The 16,856-nt window shown below is 42.3% G+C and overlaps 1 protein-coding gene across 9 annotated transcripts in view; it reads right to left on the bottom strand.

Moving 5' to 3' along the window:
- Window positions 1–16,856, bottom strand: part of LOC132382584 (A-kinase anchor protein 13-like) — a 548,542-nt gene that overhangs the window by 54,674 nt on the left and 477,012 nt on the right. For 8 of the 9 annotated variants that reach the window (XM_059952931.1, XM_059952936.1, XM_059952935.1 and 5 more), the window contains 6 exons: window positions 10,248–10,315; window positions 6,209–6,275; window positions 3,741–3,870; window positions 3,059–3,171; window positions 1,580–1,756; window positions 390–640 (listed from right to left, as the gene is read on the bottom strand). In XM_059952931.1, coding sequence (XP_059808914.1) covers window positions 390–640; window positions 1,580–1,756; window positions 3,059–3,171; window positions 3,741–3,870; window positions 6,209–6,275; window positions 10,248–10,315 — 806 coding nt within the window. The remainder of the gene's footprint in view (window positions 1–389; window positions 641–1,579; window positions 1,757–3,058; window positions 3,172–3,740; window positions 3,871–6,208; window positions 6,276–10,247; window positions 10,316–16,856) is intronic. The other variant, XM_059952933.1, reaches the window with a different exon arrangement.

Here is a 16,856-nt window from a genome sequence, read left to right as displayed (position 1 = left end):
TTTCTTGCTTTTGGTTTTTGCACAGTTCTGTATCTTTTGCACACTGGTTAAACACCCAAGTCGGTGTGGTCTTTCATTGATTCTATGATGGTTATTATTCCATTATGGATTTATTGAGTATGCCTGCAGGAAAATGAATCACAGGTGGTATAAATGTACTCTGACAATGAATTTACTAAGAACACTGAACATTTCAAAGACTTATTGTTAGGGTTAGTGGGTTGTAGACATGCTATGCTGGCACTGGAAACATGGCTACCCAGCATATCCTCATTGATTTGATGTTACGCAAAATGACCCATTTTACTTGATGTTTAGATAAATGTGTGACAGATAAAGATAGCATTTCTATGAATGGATGGTATGATGTTCTAATGTATCTCACTTACCTGATTCACCAAAATATCCCCAATCTTTTTAATGATGAAACTCCGGTCACTGTTTTCCACCATAGATTCTTTCTTCCTCTCCAGGATCCGACTGAAAAACTGCGTGTGGATGTCGATCAGATCCTCCAGGCATGGAAAGATGCGGTCCACCATCGAGGTTTCGAACTGCAGCTCTTTTGACATCCCCTTGCTGTAGACGTCGGACATGATCTTCAATGTGCGGAGGTGGTGCATTTCTGTCTGCATCAGCTCTGTGGAGGCAGACGTGCAACCGGTCAAACGTTACGCCAGCACAACACACGTTCAGTGGCGCTGCTGTCTTGCAGCCCCTGCATGCCGGGTTCGCTTTTGGTGCTGCAAATGGATGTCACTCCCTGTGATCACATGGGCTGCGTCCGAACGCTCTGCTTTCCCTCGACTCCTATTGTAATGTGCGGGTTGGCAGGTCAGAACCACTATCACCATGACTTATAAATTCACCTTCCTCCTCTGTATTCATTAATGAAATCCCTCCTTTGGACATTCTAATGATTTGAGGGGTGGCAGATTAGAACCTCTATGTTGCCTGGTAATTTATTATTAAATTCGCCTCTTCCTGGGTGCTTAATTAGTGGAAACTCTCCTTTGGTATTCTTACCCAGGATTGCTTCCAGCTGAACCAACACCTTTCAATTAAACCTGCACTTCCTTCCTTCTTTCAGCCTCACACCACACTCCCTGCAAGGGTAAATTGGAGGAAGCTTCTGAATTGTAGGGAGAATTGTGTTGCAGAGAGAGATTAACTCAATTAAGAGACAATCACATGTGATTCTGCATAATAGATGAGGGATAGAGGTGTGAGAGAGGGTGAGTGCAAGAGAGTGGGAGGGAGGCTGAGGGTGAGGGACGGGGGAGCGAGAATGAGAGAGAGCAAGAAAATATGAGCATGTAGTTAAAAGAGAACAAGTTTGTGTGTGTGTGTGTGCGCGCGCGCGCGCGCGCAATCGCAAATGCAGATAAAAGAGACCATCAGGGGAGGTGGTGGGGGCAAATGGCAGGGGAGGGTGGGGAGTGTAGTAGGACGGGGGGGGGGAATGTAGTGGGACAAGGAAGGCGCAAAGGGCGAAGAAGCGGAGGAGGGGAAGTGGTGAGGAATGAAGGGGAAGGAGTTATAAGAAGCCGTAATTTAAAATTGGAATATAACCATTTACCATAGATAACATCCTGTCGTTTAATCACTTCCTTCTTCTGCTGCCTCACAAACGTGCTGTCAACCACCAGACTCCAGGAGTCAGCTTCCAGCTCTTTAGCATCGGCCTCGAACTCGCCCATCAGCTGTCCGTCCATGACGTCCGTACCTATGGGCACGTGGAACACAAGTGCAGAGTCTGACAATAAACACCAGCGTCCAAGATCATGGTAACCGCACACCTCAGTAGCCACAAGCAACGCGCCTGGCAAACAACGCTTCCGAGATCAACACTCCTTCCTGATTTTGATCAGCACAAAGATGGCGGCCGTCTCACAAGGTGGTGTATTACTGAAGCTGAGCATGGGGAGGGGGTTTTCGATGGGCTGTGCAACTCTTGGGGCAAAGATCATAAACACGAGAGATTCTGCAGGTGAAGGAAATCCATAGTAACACACACAGGAAATGGTGGAGGAACTCAGCAGGTCAGATAGCATCTAGTGCAAGGACCCCTTGCTTAATGGCATTGGACTAGGGCATAAAAACAGGATGGGAACCCCTGATCTAAGGAGAGGAATTATCAGTCGATATTTTGGGCTGAGACCCTTCATCAGGATTCACGATGGGCTGGATTGTAACTACAGGTGCTGTGTGTGGCTGTAGGCGTTTGTTTTACAACTTGGCCCTGGAGGAACACTGTTCCATTTAGCTGTATACATGTGTATGTTTGAATGATAATTAAACTTGAATTTTTTTCCAAATGAGACCTTGGGAAAACATTACAATATTATTCAAGGGGGTTACCAATAGAGTATAATCTTTGCTAAAAGATATGCAGGTCCTCACTTAGAGAGTAAGGTTTAGTGTCCCTGGTATCACTGGTTGACATCAGTGATTGGGTAGAGAGGATGGTGAAGCCCCTGGTATCAGATTTTGGAGTGACAACTATGAGCATTGGCATCTTAACCAAATAAAAACATTAATGACCTTCACGGAAGCAGCAAATTATCTTAAGAGCATCAAGCAATTATTCACAAGCCACGGTCAGCTGGATTCTGTTATAGTCTTTGTTTAGAGCAGAGGTTCCCAACCTTTTTATGCCACGGACCAATACTACTAAGCAAGGGGACAATGGACCCCAGGTTGGGAAGCACTGGTTTAGAGAGATATGCATTGCCTTTGATCGCTATTAACATCCAGAAGTTCACCCTTGGTCACTGGTGCAATAGCAGACTCATCAAATTTAGTCCCAGTCAATTGAGTTAAATAGAATTTGAAAAGCAAATTAGAAATTACAGCCACACTACCACGTTTGCAGAGGCAACCATGGATGAGCATATATTATAAAATTATTATGTTATTATGATATTCTTAATAATTTTCATATCAAATGCTAATTCTGCTTTCTCTCCTGACCGTGACATTAGTGCAGAGGCGTGGATTTTAGCCCCAAAAATGCAAGCCCCACACAGACCCCCGCCTCACTCAACACTCCCCTTACCTTCATCCGTCAGCGACTCCATCGACTCTGTGGCTGTTTTTATCTGGTTCAGAGAGTCAGTCGACTGAGACAAGGCCCTCCAAGAACCAAGGGAGTTTTCGTCAATCGCAGGCCTAGACAAGGTGAGGGATGCACAGGGAAACTAGTCAACATGAGAAAGACAATAAGACGAAGCATCACACCCTTGAAACTATGTCTTACTGTGTGCCTCTTGACGGCTTTCTGGGTGCAAGAACTCCACCACCGCACTATGAAAATGTGGAAGAAACAATGGCGTCAAACTAATTGGGGTCAGTGCAAAAGCATCTTGGCTTCAAGAGCTGATAAACCCCTAGGGTATGGCTGGTGGGTGGGGAGAGATGAATTGGTTTTGTTCTTCTCCTGATTCATATAGTTCAAAACCTTTTCATTCTTACATTCATAGTCAATGCTCTCCATACTGTTCTATTAGATTTCTATACATCAATAGGACTGTTGACACTCATGTGGCCTTCTGGGGTGGTACACTACTACAATAGTTGAGGAGCTTCTTCACTCTCCAGTAGCAGGAGAACTCTAAACTATGGTCCTTCCCCACCAAGCCCTTGTGGTGGCTGCACCAATCCTCAGTGCCTCCCTCAGCTTGTACTCCTGCAGCCTAGATTGTGCATTCCTCCACGAATAACTTAATGGCCAAACTTACCCTGCGATATTGGCTATTGACATGCTCTTGGAAAGTGATCTGTACAGGGGCATCCTCCTATTAGGAGCAATCAACATGTTGTCATCCGGTAGGATTATGGCTGACCGTGGACGTTCTCTAGCTTGCAGTGCTACATGTACAGAACAGAAACACAGCAGGTAAATACGTCAAACGCCATGCCACTGGTAAATGTCACCACTATGTCAGTGCAAGCTTAAGATAATCTATTGTTAAACAAAATATCTCTGAACTCCATGGATACATATCATCCACTCTGAAACCACAAATCTAAATCTTCTATTTGCAATCATTTTAGTCTGCTGATAGAAACCTATGCAAATAAGGATTTAAATGAACCCTTTCCAAATTTAGCGAAGAAACAAACTACCGGGTCGAGCAGCATCCGCGGGGGGGTGAAAGGAACTGCTGATATTTCAGATTGAGATCCTTCATCAGGACTCATAACGTTGACAATTCTTTTCACTCCGCAGATGCTGCTCGACTTGCTCGATTGTTCCAGCAGGTTGTGCTTTCGCCACAGATTCCAGCATCCCTCAAGTCTCCAAGATTAGCAAGTTCTGTGTGGAAACAGGAAACCCGAGAATAGCCTTCGAGGACATCACTACCAGGATTCAGGTACTGCTGACTGTCCTTGGACCTTATTACCAGGCTTCTAGAACTGCAAGTAGTCAAAGACCTATACCCAAGAGCCCTTGTTATATTGATCTATTGACCAATTAGGTTTCAGAACTAGAGGAGAGAAATCTTTAACTAATCATATCTATAAATCAAACAGCAGCCAATCCCATTCCAGAAATATAGCTGGATTCTGTGCGCGGACAAATGACCTCAAATCAGGTGCCAAATGTGTCAATTTTGTTTTGGACCCCAACCAATCACATCTACCTAACAAAAACCTTGGTCACCCTTAGCTATTCTTCCAAAGCAAACTAAAGATAACATTTCTAAAGTCTAAGCAGTTGATCATTCACAAACAAAAAAAATCACAGATTCAATCATTAAATCCTGCCCTTTAAGTTTCCAATATCTATTCTCCCAACATCAGAAAACCGAAGCTTCTGGTAAATATTCACATGCATCCTTTCCTGACTACCAGCCTTCAATGCTAATCCTCAAAGTTCAGTGCATGTCAGTCTGCACTCAGAGGCTGGTTTTCACTTGGCATCTAATCTTTCTGTGGGACAGCTTATTTTTTAAAAACCTATTTAGGGATACAGGATGGTAACAGGCTCTTCTGGTCCAATGAGCCAATGCCGTCTAGTTACACCCTGATGAATTAGCCTACTAGCCCATACTTTAGAATGTGGGAGGCAGTCTCAGGGACAATGTACGCATTTCTTACAGACAGTGGCGGGAATTGAACCCGGGTCGCTACCGCTGTAACAATGTTATGCAAACTGCTGTGCTCTCATGCCATGGATTTCGGTTGTTCACTGGACTAATCTAGCTGTTTAGTTCTTTCATTGTACTCATCTCTGCCTCTTTTATAACAAGGAAGAAAGGAGTTCAAATAAAAAAAAATTAAAAACAGTTGCCTAGGTTCAATTCCTCTTCCATCTTAGTACCAGCACAGAGAATGAAAACTTTGTTCTCAAGGATGCATGCACTAAGTGCCACTCTATTAGGTGTGCACCTGCTTGTTAATGCAAATATTTAATCAGCTAATCATGTGGCAGCAACTCAATGCATAAAAGCATGCAGATATGGTCAAGATGTTCAGTTGTTGTTCAGACCAAACATCAGAATGGTACCTTAGTAACTTTGACTGTGGAATGATTGCAGGTGCTAGACAGGGTGGTTTGAGTATCACAGGAACTGCTGATCTCCTGGGATTTTCACACACAACAGTTTATAGACAATGGTGCAAAAAAAACCCCAGAAAGAATTCAGTGAACAGCAGTTCTATGGGCAAACACCTTGTTAATGAAAGAGATCAGAGGAGAACGGCTGGACTGGTTGAAGCTGTAATGAAGGTGACTGTAATTCAAATAACCACACATTACAACAGTGGCATGCAAAGAAGAATCTCTGAATGTACAACATGTTGAACCTTGAAGTGGGTGGGCTGCAACAGTTGGAGACCATGAATACCTATTAAATTGACCTCTGAGTGTAGAATATTACAACCAAATCCTAAAATAAAGCAATAAGTACATTTCTAGTTTATATGCTATTTTCAATACATTAAGTTGAGTAGGTATTAGTAACAGATACAGTATTTCACTCATTTAACAATCTCTCAAAACAATCCAAGGTCAAGATTTACAGCTACAGTAGGTAGCTCTTAGGAATTTCTCTCAGCTTACACCTACACATTATTACACCACACACTTATAAAACAATGAAATCACCACTATAATACCATGCAAACTCATTCATCAAGTTAAATATATTAGCATTGGTCAGCTATTTTACGGAGGGAGATTTGAATACACCGAGATACTTACGTTTATTTCTCATGGTGACAGAATTGGGTAACGTTGAGGTATCTTGGGCCTGAAGTGTTTTTTGTTGCTGAAATATAAAAATTGGCGCAAGTCAGAGTACTGTGTACAACAATGGAAAATCGACATCTGCCAAGTTAGGCAAGGAGCAGTACACCCCATAGAACTGGGGATCTAAAAGGCAATAATATTGAGTAGAAATTAATCCTTTGTATATGTTAAATATCTGACATATTACGAGTGAACGCCAACCAAACTGAACAGAAGGGGAGTTTACATTTAGGTGTTACAACAAGCTTTTATCACAAGCAGGAGGGAATTACTTTGAATGTCAACAATTAGGTGGAACATCTGACTGCCCACTCAAGCCTTCACCTGTGGCTTAGAGCCATATGAATGGAGGTAGGTCCTTCAGACAAATGTCCATGCTGAAAATGTTGCCCTGTGGAGATGGACCCAGTTGGCTATTTTTGGCCCATATCCAACTAAACTTTACCCATCATTGTAACTGCCCAAATGCTCTACAAAAGTTGTAATTGTACCTTTCTATATTCCTTCTTCTGGCAGCTCATTCTGTCCTCTGTGTCAAAAAGTTGCCTCTCAGGTCCTTTGTAAATCTTTCTCCTCTCAGTTTCAATCTACCTCCTTCAAATTTGGACTCCCCTACGTGGGGCAAAAGGCTGACTGTTCACCTTGTCCAAGTTTCTTGTGATTTTATTAACCTCCATAACATCACCCCTCAGTCTTTTGTACTCCATGGAAATAGTACCAGCCCACCCATCTTTATAACACAATTCTCAGTTCATAAGACCATAGGAACAGAAGTAGGCCATTCGGCCCCTTGAGTCTGCTCCACCATTCCACCATGGCTGATTTATTTTCCTTCTCAACCCCATTCACCTGCCTTCTCCCTATAATCTTTGACACTCTTACCAACTAAGAACCCATCAACCTCGACCCAATGATCTGGCCTCAACAGCCACATGTGGTAATCAATTCCACAGATTCACAACCTTCTGTCTAAATAAATTCCTCCTCATCTATGTTCTAGATGAGTCAAGTGGAGTCATCTAAATGGAGTCAAGTTAGGAAAAGGGGAAGTACAACAAGATTGAGGTGTTCTTGTACATCAGTCAATGAAAGCAAGCATGCAGGTACAGCAGGCAGTGAAGAAAGCTAATGGCATGCAGGCTTTTATAACAAGAGGAATTGAGTATAGGAGTAAAGAGGTCCTTCTGCAGCTGTACAAGGCCCTGGTGAGACCCCACCTGGAGTATTGTGTGCAGTTTTGGTCTCCAAATTTGAGGAAGGACATTCTTGCTGTTGAGGGAGTGCAGCGTAGGTTCACAAGATTAATTCCGGGAATGGCGGGACTGTCATATGTTGAAAGATTGGAGTGACTGGGCTTGTAAACACTGGAATTTAGAAGGATGAGAGGGGATCTGATTGAAACATATAAGATTATTAAGGGATTGGACATGCTGGAGGCAGGAAGCATGTTCCCACTGATGGGTGAGTCCAGAACTAGAGGCCACAGTTTAAGAATAAGGGGTAGGCCATTTAGAACAGAGATGTGGAAAAACTTTTTCATCCAGAGAGTGGTGGATATGTGGAATGCTCTGCCCCAGAAGGCAGTGGAGGCCAAGTCTCTGGATGCTTTCAAGAGAGAGTTAGATAGAGCTCTTATAGATAGCGGGGTCAAGGGATATGGGGAGAGGGCCGGAACGGGGTACTGACTGTGTATGATCAGCCATGATCACAGTGAATGGTGGTGCTGGCTAGAAGGGCTGAATGGCCTACTCCTGCACCCACTGTCTATTCTAATGGATGCCCTTCCACTGTGAGGCTGTGCTCGCTGGGTATGGACCCGCTCGCTGTCAGAAACATTCTCTGCAAGTCCACTCTATCTAGGCCTTTCAATATTCAATAGGTTTCAATGAGTTCCCCACTCATTCTTCTAAACTCTAGCGAATACAGGCCCAGAGCTTTCATGCACTCCTCATATATTAACCCTTTCACTCCCAGGATAATCCTTGTGAATCTCCTCCAATGCCAGCATATCGTTTCTTACACAAGGAGCCCCAAACTGCTCAAGGTTTGAACTTCCAATCCTGTCATTTTCAATTTGTCATGCCACTCTGACCTCTGCATCGATTCAGCAAAGCCTAATGTAAGCTGAGGAAGAACACTTCAACCTTTGTCTGGGTATGATGCAGCCATTTTGACTTGATACTGAATTCATCTATTTCAGATGACAAGCCTTTCCTGGTTGTGGTAGCACCTTCAGTTCGGATACAAGATCACCAACTCTCCACAGACTGTTTTACTGTGCTGGATCTACTAGATTACCAGCATTTGCATTTCCAGCATTGATTTCTCTGACTTCCAGTAATTTCTCCCCCTCCCCCTTCTCTTCTTTACTGATCCTCATTCTGGCTCTCCTCTGACCCCTTCTCTTCTCATCTACCCATCCCCTCCCTCTGGTGCCCCCTCCTTTCCCGTCTCCAGTGGACCACTGTCCTCCTATCAAATTCCTTCTTCTTCAGCCCTTCAGCTCTTCCACCAATCACTTCCCAGCTTCTCACTTGACCACCTTCCCCCTCACCTGGTTTCAACCTTTCACCTGTCAGGTTGTCCTCCTTTCCCATGCTCCACCCCACCTTCTTACTCCGGCTTCATCGGTTTCCTTTCCAGTCCTGGTGATGGGTCTTAGCTCGGCATGTTTATTCCTCTCCACAGACACTGCCTGACCTGGAGAGTTCCTCCAGCATTGTGTGTTCTTTTGCCAGTTGTATTTAAATAGCTCCTATATTTGTCTGAGTTAAGATTTCAAATCTAAAACAGGATCACTTTATTGCCAGTATGTGAAACATACCAGAAATGATTGTTGTTCGGTGCCAAGCATAAAACACAGGACAAAACATTAACAGACAACACAATAGCAACCAATGATGTACAAGACAACCCGCAAACAGCCATGAACAATCAACAATTAGCAGAACGGTCATATGCTCAAACATCAATAATCAAACTTAAATCAATATAAACATATAGACAGGCTCAATAATTACCAATGGAATGAGGAGAGCTGCAAAGACCATTTAACGCAGGGGTTCCCAACCTCAGATACACGGACCCCTCAGTAGGTGTCCATGGCATGAAGAGGTTGGGAACCCTGATTTAGCAGATGTTGTGCAGCGACAGCGAGGGTATTAGACCTGAGAGAGATCTGTGGCGAAGCTGGATAGCTACAGGAAAGAAGCCTCGGAGATGACATGTAGTCCTGGTGGTGAAGGACTTCTCATGTCTCCCTGACGGCAATTTGGTGAATAAATACAAACAAATGGAAATCTTAAACTTAGAGAGAATATATCTCTCAATCCCAGCTGGACAGATTGCCTCGCTTGATGCAAGTTTCTCTGCTATGAACTGGCAGTCTCTCTGAGATTGTTTTCAACCGCACACTTACACTAACCTTACGATAATCCCATCTTTGATTCTCCCCACTTTCTCAGTAATTCCCCTTTGATTCCGCTGTTCACCTACACACCAGGGGAAACTGGCAAAAGTGAGTTAACCTATCAAGCCCACACCACCCAATTAAACCTTCTTAACCAAATTAATCTACTAACATGTACGTCTTTGGAACAGAGCAGGAAACCTGAGCATCCAGAAGATGCTAGTATTTTAGCACTTATGTCATATAATTTGTTTTGTTGGAGAAAATTCTTTAGATTTACACTTAACAGTATTGAAAGGAGTTTGTACATTCTTGAGACCATATAGGCTTCTCCCATTGTCCAAAGACATACCGGTTGGTAGGTCAATTAGCCATTGTAAACTGTCCCGTGATTAAACTAGGATTAAATCGGGAGAATGGTTTGGCTCAAAGGCTTGGAAGGGGTATATCTCAATAAATAAATACAGCATGATGTAAAAGCCTTGCAACAAGGACAATAAAGGAATTTTCACTCCTCAGCATCAAAGAGCAACAAACTTGTGCTACATTAGGTTCCTGAGAAAAACATTAGCAAATAAATACCTTCTGTTTAATCTTACTGCAGACTGCCAAGCTGTCCCTGCAACCCTTGTGAACTTGAACATTGCAATCTGTGGAAGAGAAAAACACTGTTAGAGAAAAGAGACAAATAAACACACCACAGGAAACCTTAAACTTTATAAATACCATTTAACCACAAAGTATTTTGTAAAGGATTACTTGTGGTGATTTAAAGAGCACGGTGTAGAAACCAGTAGCATGTTAACTTTGTTCCAAGGGATGTGGGTGCTAATTTACTGTCTGTCACTCATGAGTGGCTTTACAGAGGACGATCATAAGAGAGAGGAGCAGAATTAGGCCATTTGGCCCATCGAGTCTGTTCCACCATTTCATCCAGTCCCTTGCCTTCTCCCTGTAAACCTTCAATGCCCTGATTAATCAAGAATCTTTCAACTTCTGCCTTAAGTGTATCCAGTGACTTGGTCTCCACAGCCACCTGTGGCAACAAATTCCACAAATTCCTCCTCATCTCCATTCTAAATGGAAGTCAGAATCAGAAGTCCCTCTATTCTGAGCTGTGTCCTCTGGTCTTAGTCTCCCTCACCATAGGAACATCCCCTCCAAATCTACTCTACTGAGGCCTTTCAACATTCAATAGGTGCCAATGAGATTCTAAATTCCAGTGAGTACTGGCCCAGAGCCACTAAATGTCCTCAAATATAATGCCTTCCAATCCTGGAATCATTTTCAGAAACCTCCTCTGAACCCTCTCCTGTTGGATACAGAGTTACATACAAAGTATATTTGGGACTGATGATCGAATTCCATTCCTGAAACACAAGAGTGAACTAAACAGGAAATGACTGACGGAAAGAAAATGCAGACGCTAGAAATCTGAAAAAAAACCCCAGAGGATGTTGGAAGCACTCAGGTCAGGCAGTATCCGTGCAGACAGAAGCAGAGTGAATCAGTCATGTCGAAGACCCTTCATCGGAATGTCAGATCTCTGATCTGAAACATCAGCGCTACTCACACACTCACACACACACTTGGAGCAACTCAGCAGCTCAGGCAGCATCTATGGAGGTGAATTAACAGTCAATGCTTCTTTATCCACAGATGCTGCCTGACCTGGTGAGTGTTTCCCACATTTTCTGGTTTTCTTTCAAGTCTCCAGCTTCTATAGACCTTTTGATTTTCACTTACTGAAGGAGAATGTGCCTGTTGATAGGAATTATTTAAGATTAAACTTCACAAACGATAGAGCAGAGTGCTCAAATGCTGAATGGTCTCAGGCAGTGCTCAATCAACCAACATCATGGGCACAGTGAGTAACAGCTTGGTATGACCCATCAAAGGGCTGAAGGGTTACCACACCTTATCACATCTTTCTATCTTTCTCTGTGACATTAAGGTCAAATGAGGGCTGGGGACTCCGTTGGAGGCCTGATGACAGCAAGTCTGGGGCAAAGAACTGAAGGTTGGAAGAGCGTGATGTGAGGGAAAGAAAGAAAGGGGCTTGTTTTGTGTTGTGCTTTGCTGTTATTGCTTGTGTTGTTCTGCTGAACATTGTGGACATGCTATGTTGTTGTCAAATGTGCAGCCACACTTGTAGGCTAACCACAGCAAACCCTTAGATTTTGTGAAACAGTACATTTCACTGCATGTTCTGATGTACAGGTGATAAATGAATCTGAATCTTAAATGTTTCATGAAAGGTTTTGCTTGCATTAGTATGTTCTGCTTTTGTGTCAGTTAACCAGATTACCAGATAGCATTACTGAAACTAATCTTTTAAAGTCAGCTTTACTCTGTTTCAGATAGTCAGAGGTCCATAGAACACCATGAGAATAAAATAACTACTTTGCCAATTATATGCCAGGTTGGAGTGGCTTATGGGGTGGCTTGTAAGTATCTTGGTTGATCAAGGATTGCAGATTTCCTTCCAATGAAACATTCTGACAATTCAATGGTGAACATGTTTTTTTTTAATTTTTAATTCCTTAATTTACTTACATTTCTTATCTACCTTCAAGGCAATGGGTAGTTAAAACTGCCCGATGCATCACTTGCCCCAGCCTACCCATCATCGAGGACATATACAGTTAAGTGGGACGCATTGGGACCAGTACATTTTGGCCCAATTAAGCGGTTGCACAATCATGCCAAAGTTTCATAGAACTAGTTAAAATGGTATTTAAAAAAAGACAATTTACCATTTAACGAAATACCAAACTATGTACTTAAATGAAATACAAACATATTAGACTACAATTACTACTACAGTCCAATAAAGCTATATATTAGTTCCTAATAGTTATCAGAGGATTAATCCAGTGTATGTTGCTGTTCTTTTGATTAACTATAAGTGAACAAAATCATTGCAGATATTTAGTGCAGATAATGGATTGCCTTCATAGAATTCTTTTGATGATTGCATCCTCCAAGTCTTCATTTTCATTGTAACATTCAAGGTGATTGTTGCTACCTTCAAATTCTTCATAGTGTCTAACTTGTTGAAGTAGTGAAATCATTTCATTTTCACTCCAGGTCATTTCTGGCATCTCCAAATCTCAATACTTACAACTGCAGTGAGTTTTGAATTGTCCTACTGCTTATTACTCACCAACTAATTGTGAAACAAAAATCAATGCTTTTTGAACACAAACGCTCACAAGTGACACTATTTGAAAATGTTTGCAGTAAGCACAATGTAGTGTCTAATGGCCGTACATCGTGCATGTGACTGGCACTAGTTATAAACTCTTTAGTAACAGTCTCCTGTCCCAATTAAGCAACACAGTGTCTCAAATAAACAAAATTACAACTATTTTCTTGATTTGCTTTTGTTCTTTAAGAGTTGAACCAAATAAGCAGTTGCCCCAATTAACTGATGGTCTGATTAATCAGAACTTACTGTTTATAGAAGAGGCCAGCAATATCTTGAAAGGATCACACCCATCCTGCTCATGCACTGCTTGAGCAGGAAAGAGGCTATATCGCATCTTCACCAGGACCACCAGACTCAAAAAGTGACCTTCACCAAGCAGTAAGTCTGATCAACCCCTACCTCCACCCACCGATCCACACCACTACACCACTTCTGCTTTATCATATACTGTCAGTCACCTTATATACAGATACCCCTGTACTTCACGTTACTTTGTATACATACAATCATTCTGTGTATATAAGCTAATTTTAGGTATTTATATTTTTCCTATGGTCCACTCTCTTCTATCAGATTCCTTCTCCAGCCCTTTATCTTTCCTACCCACCTGTCTTCACTTATCACCTTTTGGCTACCCCCCCCCCCCCCCACTCCCACCTGTTCATTCCACAATCTTCCCACCTTCCTTTCCAGTCCGGAAGAAGGGTCTCAGCCCGAAACGTCAACTGGTAATTCCTCTCCATGGAAGCTGCCTGACCTGCTGAGTTCCTCCAGCAGTTTTGTGTGTGCTGCTCTAGATCTGCAACATCTGCAGAACTGCCTGTGTTTATTTGTATATTTTGTTCCTTTGTGTTCTTTATGCTTATTGCATCATTTTAATGTTGCATTGGATCCAGAGGAACAACCCCTTGCATTGTGCACTGATGATTAACAATAAACCATCTTGAAGGGATTGGAATTCAATGCCACTGGGCCTTAGGCTGCTGATCTGTGTTTTAAACACAATGCACATTTGCTCCAACAGCTTACACTTATATATGTAATAAAATATTCTAGAGTGCTTCTGATGTTGACCGTATAAGGAAGCTGTAAATGAAAAAGGAAACACATTCACAGGGATGCAGAATAGCAGAAAGGCATAAGTTCTAAGTTCAAAATACATTTTATTACGGAGGTACAACCTTGAGATTCATCTCCTTACTGGCAGCCATGAAACAAATCTCTTTCTTTCTTTAACAATCTTTTTATTAATTAAAGTATATATATATATATATATATAAAAATAAACAAGGAGGATTATCTCAAATATCTATATCGATAACAATTCATATAAAAGGTAAAATAAACATTATCAAGATCATACATAGTATTAATCTAATAGTATATAATAAAAAATAAGATAATCAATTCTTCTCTTATCATTCCATGAAAAGAAGAAAAAATATAGAAACTTTTATAATTTTTATATACATTAAAAAAAACCCCACTAAACAAAAAAAAAAGAAAAAAAAGGGACTGGGCAGCCCATACTGAGAGTAAAAGCAAGAAAAAAAGAGAAACTTTCTGATCAAATCCAAAGTTTTGAGAAAGTAACTGGAAGAGCAATCTGAAGTAATTGAAACAAATCTCGAGCTTGTATGAAGTATATATACTTTGACAATAAAATGTATTTTATTATGCACAACCCAGAGAGAAAGAGCGAGCAACACCGTATAGAGGCAGAAAGACGCCGAGTGGAATGAAACGTCACAACCCAGACCAAAGGAAAGACACCAAGTCGGAAAGATCACACAATTTAGGGATTTTTTTTCCCTTTTATCAATAAAGACTACACATCTTTAAACAATTTGGATTACTGTGGAGCATCTTGAATGCGCTTACCTTTCTTAAAAAAACAAGTTTCTTTCCACAGAGGTGCACGTTTAGAATAAACACAAAAAAGAGGATGGATTAATATGAGACATCAGAATGAGAATCAGGTTTATTATCACTGACAAAACTTGCGATTATCACTGTTGTTTTGTGGCAGCAGTAAATTGCAGTACATGAAGTATACTAAAAATTACAATAAATGCACTCAGTGGCCACTTTATTAGGTACGCCTGCTCGACAATGCAAATATCTAATCAGCCAATTGTGTGACAGCAACTCAATGCATAAAATCTTGCAGTCATGATGAAGTTCAGTTGTTCTTCATCCCTGAAGTTGGCAGAGCTTGTCGTCAAAATGTCGGTTAAAGTCGATACCTGTACCCGTCTGGAAGCTCGGGAAAAGTTTATTCATCACATGCGATGGGAAAGCACTAGATCCTTCTTCAGGGCTCAGTTGTTGTTCAGACCAGACATCAGAATGAGGTAGAAATGTGATTAAGGGCTTTTGATTATGGAACAATTGTTGGTGCCCATGGGGCAGTTTGCTGATCTCCTGGGATGTTCACACACAACGGCCTCCAGAGTTTACAGAGAATGGTGCGAGAAACATCCTCTGGGTAGGAGTTCTGTGGGTCAAAATGCCTTGTCGATGGGAGAGGTCGGAGGAGATCAGCCAGACTGTTTAAGCTGCCAGGAAGGTGACAGTAACTCAAATAACAACAGTGGTGTACAGAAGAGCATCACTGAACGCATGTTGAATCTTGAAGTGGATTGGCTACAGCAGCCCAAGAGCATAAAAGTACACCTGGCGGCCACTTAATCAGGTACGGAAAGTACCTAACAAAGGGGCCACTGAGTGTCTGTTAAAGACGATCATTCTGCAAACCTCAGACTCATTCCCTTCCGGACCAAAGGAAATATGGCACCTCCGTCAGCGCTCTCATTTCCCAACAACCCCAGCAGCAGTCAGGGCAAGGCAATCGCACCCCCCCCACAGCTGAAACAGTGACTAGTGCTTGAGTAGGCACCATCTAGCAAACGGACTGAAGCAACTAACAAAATCTTTCCTTAACTCCTCCCAAACCTGTCATCTCCACCGCAAGAGGGACAAAGTTTACAGAAGTGCCATCACTTGCAAATTACTTTGCAAGTCACACACTATCCTGATGTAGAAACAATGCCTTCCTGGGTTCAACCCTAAAAACTGGGGTGCCACAGCAGCGTAGTGGTTAGCTGATGGTATTAAAGCTCAGGGCATCAGAGAGTTTAATTCTGAGGCTACCTTAAGATAGTGTATGCCCTCCACGTGGGTTTTCTCTGGGTCCTCCAGTTTCCTCACACAGTGCAAAGATGGTCATTAATTGGTCATTGTAAATTGTCCTCTGGTTAAATCAGGGGATTGGTGGGCAGTGTGGTTTGAAGTTCTGGAAGGGCCTACCCCACACTGTATCTCTGACATACTGACTTTTTACCCAACAACACCATAAGCAACACTTTCACACCATGGACTGCCACTGTGCAATGTAGTGCTTATAGTCAAAAAGGAGTACAGCACAGAAACAGGGGTCATTTGCCCCAACTGGTCCCTGCAACCACAGCATTCTCCCTGCCCACATTCAGCCCACTTCGCTCCAAGCCGTAGCCCTCCATTTACCTGGCCAAATGCCTCTTAAATGTATCTACCTTGACCACTTCCACTGGCAGCTCATTCCAGGTTAGATAGATAGCTACTTTATTGATCCCAAAGCAAATTACAGTGTCACAGTAGCATTACCAGTGCTGAGATAGAAATATTAGAAGTGGAAAGGATAAACAATAAGTTACCTCAAACAATCCGACATGAGGGGTCATCTCTTCCCCGGCTATAGGCTGCTATAATAGAGCCTAATGGCCAAAGTTAAGAATGACCTCATATCGCGCTCTTTGGAATAGTGCAGCTGTCTTAGTCTATGACTAAAAATGCTCCTCTGTTCAGCCAGGCAAGCGGAGGGTGAGAAACATTGTCCAGAATTGCCAAGGATTTTCCATAGGGTCCCTCGTTCTACCACAGTCTCCAGTGTGTCTAGTTTGCCACCTATAACAGAGCCAGCCTTTCTAATCAGTTTATTG

The sequence above is a fragment of the Hypanus sabinus genome, chromosome 28 (assembly GCF_030144855.1).
Source record: "Hypanus sabinus isolate sHypSab1 chromosome 28, sHypSab1.hap1, whole genome shotgun sequence".
Lineage (NCBI taxonomy): Eukaryota > Metazoa > Chordata > Chondrichthyes > Myliobatiformes > Dasyatidae > Hypanus > Hypanus sabinus.
Note: the sequence above shows the minus strand (reverse complement) of the source record. Positions and strands in the feature narration are given on the sequence as shown.